At 39.1% G+C, this 8,044-nt stretch overlaps 1 protein-coding gene across 1 annotated transcript in view; it reads left to right on the top strand.

Annotated features, from left to right (window-relative positions):
- Positions 1-3,395: 3,395 nt before the first annotated feature.
- Positions 3,396-8,044, top strand: part of LOC122771396 (xenotropic and polytropic retrovirus receptor 1 homolog) — a 30,061-nt gene continuing 25,412 nt past the window's right edge. Inside the window, exon 1 of the mRNA XM_044028952.1 lies at positions 3,396-3,864. Coding sequence (XP_043884887.1) covers positions 3,796-3,864 — 69 coding nt within the window. The 5' untranslated portion in view covers positions 3,396-3,795. The remainder of the gene's footprint in view (positions 3,865-8,044) is intronic.

The following is an 8,044-nucleotide window of genomic DNA, read 5'->3' as shown; positions in this document are numbered from 1 at the left end:
ATATATATATATATATATATATATATATATATATATATATATATATATATATATATATATATATATATACACACAGTTTTATCTCTGTGGTCTGCCGAAAAAAACCTTTTCCCTTTTTTCATGTTAATTAAAAACACGTTATTTAATTATTTAGCAGGTGACAGTAAAATAAATAAATTTCTTTTCCACCTCAACTGGCTATTGTATAGATAATGAATTATATAGCTTTTTAAAATGTTTAATTTGATTTAATTTCTTTCATTTTTAGTTTTAAGTCTATTTTTTTGACACAGTTTTTGGTTTTCAGCAGTCTGTGGTTTCTGAGCAGGTATCCACTTTGCCTGGTTGGTAATCTGTTGCTATAACGACCAGTACAAACAATGTACCTAAAAATAGTACACAGTATTGCCGCTAATATTACATATTGTACCTATGACTGTTACACTTAATTCCACTGGTATTACACCAGCTAGCACTGTTAGTTTTTAAGGACAATTTAGTTTAAGAAGATTGATTTAATATGACTGAAGAAAGGAGGAAAAAGAAAAGTGACACCTTCTCTCACGAGATTAAGCAGCCAAATGGTGTCAACGCTCATGTGTCACTGAGTTCTGATAAGAGACACAAACAACAACAACAAATGATGAACAAAGAAAGTAATTTGTGTGAATAAGACGTAAAGATGGATGTGCAGGACCTGGAATACACATGGGGATGTAATGTGATAAACAAACACTAGAGGTTGCTGTACTATTGATTATTTACAATCCCATTGAAATTATCTGTGATTAACTTGTGTTAATCCTTTAATTTTATGACTCAGATTATGAAAACAAAGATATTTATTTAGTTTATTTACGGAGATAAGAAAAAAAGGGTTAAATAATTCACTGTTTGCCTGATGAAGCCAGAATATGAACCTCCGACTGGCTGCGTTTACACTACATTTACACTCTTCATGCCCATTTTTTCATTGTTTATTTTTTAGGACCTGTCTACATTGTCTTTCAAAAAGTGACCCATATCTGAATCCTGCATGTATACCTGAAAATTGTTCAGAGGTCGAAAAAGGGAAGTGAAAATAGAGATATGCTTCAGGAAATTTAAAAAATTTAAAAAAACATGAAACCTTGGTATGAGTTCATGTGATCATCGGTGGTGATGGTCATTCACCACTGTCTTATCTTAAAGACACATTGTGTTTTAAGAATCTGCTGCCACCTGTATCGCCATCAAAATAAATTGAAATCCTGCACTGGAGAGAATATCAAGCATAATTAACCTACATTTGATTCATTTTGATAACTTTAAAACAATAAAGTTCAGGCGATATATCTCTCCTGCTAATTGATATGTTTTTTTGCCCTCAGTGATAAAGTTTGGACACTTAGATTACAGACACAAAAGCACACATTTATCAGATGAATACCCACAAATGAATGATATCTGAATCTATGTGTGTTTTTTTCCTGCTTACACTTTCATGGCTCTAATCTGATTTGTTCCACGTGGGAGGAAAAGATTAGACATCTCATATCCCTTGTTTACAACAGCTTGGCGTGTTTTCTCTCCATAGTGATTTCATTTGCAGTTGCAGCCTGTGTATAGTTATGGACTATAGCACACGCCTGTATTTGCATAAACTGAAGTGAACTACACTCAAAAAAAAAAAGGTCTGCATTTTGTCAAGCACTTTGTTCCCAGTCTTTCAGGACATGTGAGAGTTGATATTATCAGTTTAATGGTTAAAAGGAAAAACTCTAGGGTTAAAGCTAAACATAGAAAGAGAGAGACATGGAGAAGTGTCTTATATATGCAGAAATAGGGATGAGTTAGATTAAAGTTGAGTTGTATAATATAATACATACATAACAACATACTAAATGTTGATCTACAATATTGCACAATAGAAGGTTCCAGCAGAATTTATTGTCAACAGGATATTGTCATTATTTTTACATAATGCTGTGCAAACACACACACACATACACTGACAGAGAGGATGTATGTGTGTGTGTGTGTGTGTGTGTGTGTGATGGAAACTTTCCACCACAAGTTCCCCAACCAGCGTCTACGTCATCTTCTCCCAAAGGTGGAGGACGACATCACGTGAGTGGCATTCAAGTGCTATTGTAATCCGCAGCCTCTTTGTGACAGCACACAACACGAGTGGGGACAGATTTGAAAGGATTGCAATTGAAATGATGAATTTATATACGATTGATTTTCATCCTTGTAAAGTAGAAACTTTTTAAATCCTTTGTCTCCCGACGTCAACTGCGTTCCGTTTACATTGGAACTTGGAAGTCGGAACGGGGAGTGACGTCAACCGCGAAATGCAAACATGACTCGGGCTAGCTATTGTTAGCAATACCATTTGATTACACAATTCTACGTGGTATTGGGTGCAAATTAATCAGTATAATTTTCTGGATTCTTTACTCCATTTGAAAAAGAAATCATTAAATTGAACATATTTTGTGTTGTGGACAAAACAAGTCAGTTGAGAACATTAGATTTGATTATTTTAGATTACACTTTGTTGTCAGATTACACTGAAATTTGAAAACCACACCTTTAATGACAGCAAATGTAACCCAACATCACCATTTGAGGTTTGGGAAAGGTTTTTTCAACATTTTCTGAAAACATTTATGAAAATAATGGTTAGCTGCAGTTCCAGTGAGCATTTGTGTCTCAGACTATTTCCAAGTGCTGGGGGAACACACAGCAGACAATCAGCAAGACCTGCATGTCAAACCACATTTCAACAAAACTGAACTTTCCCTTCAACAGAGATCTATAAAGAGTATTTTTTTAAGTAGGGAAATAAATAAATAAATAAAAAATAATGATGATAATAATAATAACAATAATAATAATAATAATAATAATACTAATAATAATAAAACAGCATGAATTCTGAGAATTAAGTCAGAGTTCTAACTTTAATCTCTGAATTCTTACTTTTTTTCACTGAATTTCTTAGAATTCTGACTTTTTCTCAGAATTCTGACTTTAATCTCAGAATTAATGCTGTTTTATTTAAATAATTTACTTTCTTTGAAACAACTTTTGGCCCTAATACTCTTTTGATCGCAGCGGAGACATTAATAATATATACATGAGTAAAACCAGCCCTGAACTGGGTGAAATAACAAATTAAACTTGTACGTCTATAATCTTTATCCACTGATCAAATTGCCGTGTTCGTGACCTCCTTTGAGCTCGCACGCGTCACTTCTGGAACGAGTTTCGTGGACAAAATGCCACACCTCGCGTCACAACCACCAACAAAGGCCGTGAATCCTCAAGGAGGGCGAGGTGTTCATATTTCCCAGTGCACCTGAAGGCAGCGAGGGAGAGGGAGGTGGAGAGAGGCTGAACAACAGTGAGAGAGGAGGAGGAGGAGGAGGAGGAGGAAGATAGCCACAGTGAGCTAGCATCAGTGTCTGACTGCAACAGACCAAACGCTCATGAAACCATCATGTCAACGTCGCCCCGTGTTGTTAGGGTGTGACTTTTCGTCGTGTGCGTGCGGAAAAACGCACTGAAATGTGAGCCGTTGGCTTGGCTTATTTTAGCTTAGCTTAGCGCGAGGACAGACGGGGGACATCGGTGTCCCTGAGCAGCAGCAGCAGCAGCCTGTCTTCGGATGTTAGAGTGTCATAAAAAAAAAAACACATCCCTAAACCACCTCGGTGAGCTGAGCTGAGCTGAGGTGAGGACAGCAGCTCCCGGCTGAAGTGAGAAGGCAGCGGGGGAGAAGAGCAGCAGCAGCAGCGCCGCATCACCATGAAGTTCACAGAGCATCTCTCCGCTCACATCACCCCGGAGTGGAGGAAACAGTACATCCAGTATGAGGTACGTTCGCTAGCTCGCTCTTAGCCACCTCGAGCTAGCTCACTGGCTAAGTCAACGAGCGTTCACCGTCATACCGGTTAGACCCGATATTGGGACATTGTTTTATTTTTTTTTTAATTCATGTTTTGTTCTTGTGGGAGGGAGATACTGGGGGGGGTGTTTGTGTTTCCGCTGTGGTGTCGCTGAGCGGCTGCGGCTGTAAACGGACACAAACACCAGGGGATGTGTTGTTAGCTCGCTACGGTTAGCTTAGGTGAGCTGCAGTGAGCTTCTCCCAATCAACTGTGTGTGTGTCTCACACACATAAGGCATTCTGCGCTGAGTCATCATTTATTGAGCTGGGTAATCTTAACCCCCCCCCACCCCCACCAACACCACCAAAATCCTCAGAGGTAGAGGCTGTTCCAGCTTCAAGTATCTTGTGCTCTAAGGTCAGGATGTCCAGGGTCACTGAGGGACTGACAGCCCAGTGTCCAGCCTTTGATTCATTAATGCAGTTGCAACACATTTTTCATGATGTCTTTATTCAGTGATGACCAAACTGGGATATTTGTACTAAAAACAAAAACATGATTTGCAAACAGCCTGATTACATTTTGAAACTGGCACAAAAATTGGCATACGGTCAAATTCAGACAAACATTGCAGTTGATTTCTGAAGTGGGAGATGTCTGGAGGACAAATGTCTGAAGGGGTACGGGACCGTGAGAAGTTTGGGAACCATCGCCTTTATTGATGCACTGTCAATTCTTGGTGTCCAATAAGCCAGCCCATGTATTTCCAGTAAAGCTGTGAACACACTACAAATTGTTTTGCCCGATTCACAGTTGGGCAGAGTCTGCACCAGTCAGCACTCATTTGGGGACAGTCTGCATGGCTAGATGGCACAGAAATCTGCGCATGAGAGTAATAGACCCGACCTGACCTCAGTTGCAGTCAATCAAAGGTGTTTGCTTTTTTTCAGCTGATTCTGGACACAGTTGGGTAGTGTGTACTGATGCTGACCCAACTGCAACAATGGGCGATGTTTGTTTACCCTTTAAAATGTCGCTCGTAGACATGTGTGCAATCCAAGTCTTTTGTAATTCAGTAACAACTGTGAAAGTTTTATAGTGTCCCCAGCTTAAGCTGTCTGCCAAAGATGCAGAGATGTTCTACAGTCGATGTCTGCAGCCACAAATTATAGAATTTAGTTGATGTTGTCCCCTCACTATGCTTTTTTCATTTTAGGTCACATTGAATCTCTAAAAGACAACATAAACATTTTTAGCAGAAGTTTTAATAAGTTCAAGAAAAACATTTGTATTTGTGTATTTGAGTATTTTTTCACACTAATATTCAAATTGTACTCGTACAACAAAGCAACATAAAATCTGATATGTTCTAAAAAACTTGGATTACATATTCATGCTTCATTTTGCACAGATATGGCACAATTGTGTGGTTAAAAACATGGCAGTTTAAACAACTGTGTCAGACTTATATTGGTGTCGGAGAAGAAAAGGTGGGATTGAGCCACTCCTAACTGGTTATTGGTTTGATACTGGCCAGAATGCAGACCCGGGTTGTAGTTCAATTAAATTTGTATAGCATCAAATCACATCTCATTACAGCACTTGGTAAGGTGGAAGCCCTACTTTGTTTGTTAGTCCATTAAGGAATCAGTCAGAGATTGATGAGCTTCAGAGCTTAGTGGACGCGGAAGTGCATTTATAGTAATCATACACATTTGCTCGTATGCCTCAGAGAAAAGCAGCAGGGTGTTTTTGTTTCCTCACTCAGGACTGATGAGTACAGCATCATTTGTTACCACAGCCTATGTTAATATATACAAGCTCTCGAGTTGCATCTGGAGGTGTAGTGTTTTACGTTACGATTTTATGTTAGGAGTGTATATTTCCAGCAGGATTGCTCTAATGTTCCTGCTCACAGGGTTTCTCCCTCATCCCTGCACCGATGAGCTGACCTATCTATCTGCATAGTTGCAGTATTTCTTACAAGAGACAGTTTGCCAGGTCACAACCAGTGTGCCTGCAGCACATTCTTTCAGTCTGTGTCACCGAGTTCACCACCGCACCAAATCCCCAAATGTTATGACATTCAGTTCAGTAAAATTGACTTTGAAGTGGTGTTTTACTAAATTTAGATTATTTATTATTTGTTCATCAACGCCTTATTCTGTTTATTTCTGTCAGTTTGAGATAGAGCCGAGAGTTAAATAAGCTATCAGTCATCTCCACTCTGCACTCCTGACATGTTGTTTTGGTTCTGCCTTCGTTCCTTTTGCAGAACAGCCACATTAAGCTTTGAGCCAAAGGTCTTTTCCTGCTGGTAGAAATGGTTCAGCCGTCCTTCAGAATTAACCCTACTTAGCTCAGCTCTACAGATCCAAACAACAACAACAAGGAGCCCATAAGCTTTTGTTCAATTGCAAATCATACAGCTCTCAAACATCATCTGTAAGGTTTGGCTGTGGAAATGCTTTGAAATTTTAAATTACCGTAGCATCTGTTAGAAGGACTAAATAATAGTATGTATGTATTAGCTTGAAAAGAAACCACAGTGGACAATTTGCAAATCAAATTTCAAAACTTTGCCATAATGAGCCTTTACACACATATGGAAACTAATTATGAGGGAGTAAATCATTGCTTACATCAGAGGATTTATCAATATAAGAATGTTTTACTTTCACTATCAGTCCTAATTGGTGGGCTCTACATAGTGACTGTGATTGTAAATGGTGAGTTCTCTCATTGACAGACAACAGAGCTCATTTAGTTGGTAAATCAGCTGTAAAGCCCTGTGAACGCCGACTAGGTTCAGTCGTGACACAGACACAGCAGCCCTACAAGGGCTATGTCGACTGTAGCATTTATGAATGGCTTTGACCGTTTTATTGTCTTTGTTATCAGGACGAATATTTTGCTGAAAAACAGCAAATTGATTTTCAACACAGTAAGTCAAGATATGACTTTTCTGATTTGTTTCTGATTGCATTGTGTTAAATTGCAGTTGGTGTGTTAACATATTAAAAAAATGGGGTTAATCCAACAAAAACAGACTTTTAGAAGACTGAATTGTACTTATATATTGTGATTGGAAGTTAAGCCACGACAGTTTGTATACCTTCAGTCAGAACTGAGTCGAACTCATGCTGGCCTAGGTGCCAGCTTACAAGATGAAAGGGGGTGTAGCATAGCAGAGATGGACATACTTTATTCATAAATTGATTCCCCACTGCATACTGGGACAGCGCCAACTGAACATTGTATTTGAGCTACAACTGTAGCTTGACTTAACTGTGCATGGAAATGTACTGGGTGACTTTGTACTGCTGTGACTTTACAAAAGTGACCAAACAGGAACTTCCTGGGAAATGAAGGTTGTCTTGTGCCCATTCAAAGACAATTGACTGTAGACCACAACAAGGCTTTTGATATGGACACACTCCGAGGGTCAACAATATGAAGCTGATATTAATCTTAGTGTGTCTTTGTAACAGGAGCGTGTGATTGTTTTGTGATTATTCTGGTGCACCGTTGAGTTGCTTATTATTTCCTCAGCACTTTCACTTGGAGTCAGATCTCTTGTAGTGTTAAAACACAGACCAGATGTAGCTCGTTGTTCTTCCCAGCTGTTAATCTGACCCTGGGCCCGGTTAGTTTTTGTCCTGTGAAGATGGAGGAGTCAGGCCTCTGGGATTTGCAGAACCATGCTGACCAGGCCTGTTTCATGGATGTGGTGTTTTTTAAAGGCAGCTGTGCTTGGGTCAGACACTTAGTACGACATCTATATAAACAGATATGTACCCTGAGCTGTTATTATGATATGATGGGCACCAGACCAAAGACTGTGGGTGTCTTTGTATTTATGCTGGCCTGTTTCAAACATGCTATGATTTATTACAGCTCCTGCTCAGCTTAGAGCGCTGACATTGGAACAGCAGTGTGCAGTTATTTAGATTTATCTGCAGAAATGTATAAAATACTCTAATTTAATCCAGCCTGTACAACAGACTCTGACTTTGTTGACTCACAGCCGACAAATAAATGTACAATGGAAGAAGCTTTATATAACCTCACAGACTGACCGCATGACTCCCAGACAGGAACTGTAAGAAAATACAGTAAATGCATGATGGTCATCTGTAAGACTCAGCAGACGCATTGACTGCATT

Source organism: Solea senegalensis, linkage group LG1 (assembly GCF_019176455.1).
Source record: "Solea senegalensis isolate Sse05_10M linkage group LG1, IFAPA_SoseM_1, whole genome shotgun sequence".
NCBI classification, from domain to species: Eukaryota; Metazoa; Chordata; class Actinopteri; order Pleuronectiformes; family Soleidae; genus Solea; species Solea senegalensis.
The sequence above is the reverse complement of the archived record's forward strand: the minus strand, read 5'-3'. Positions and strand labels throughout refer to the sequence as shown.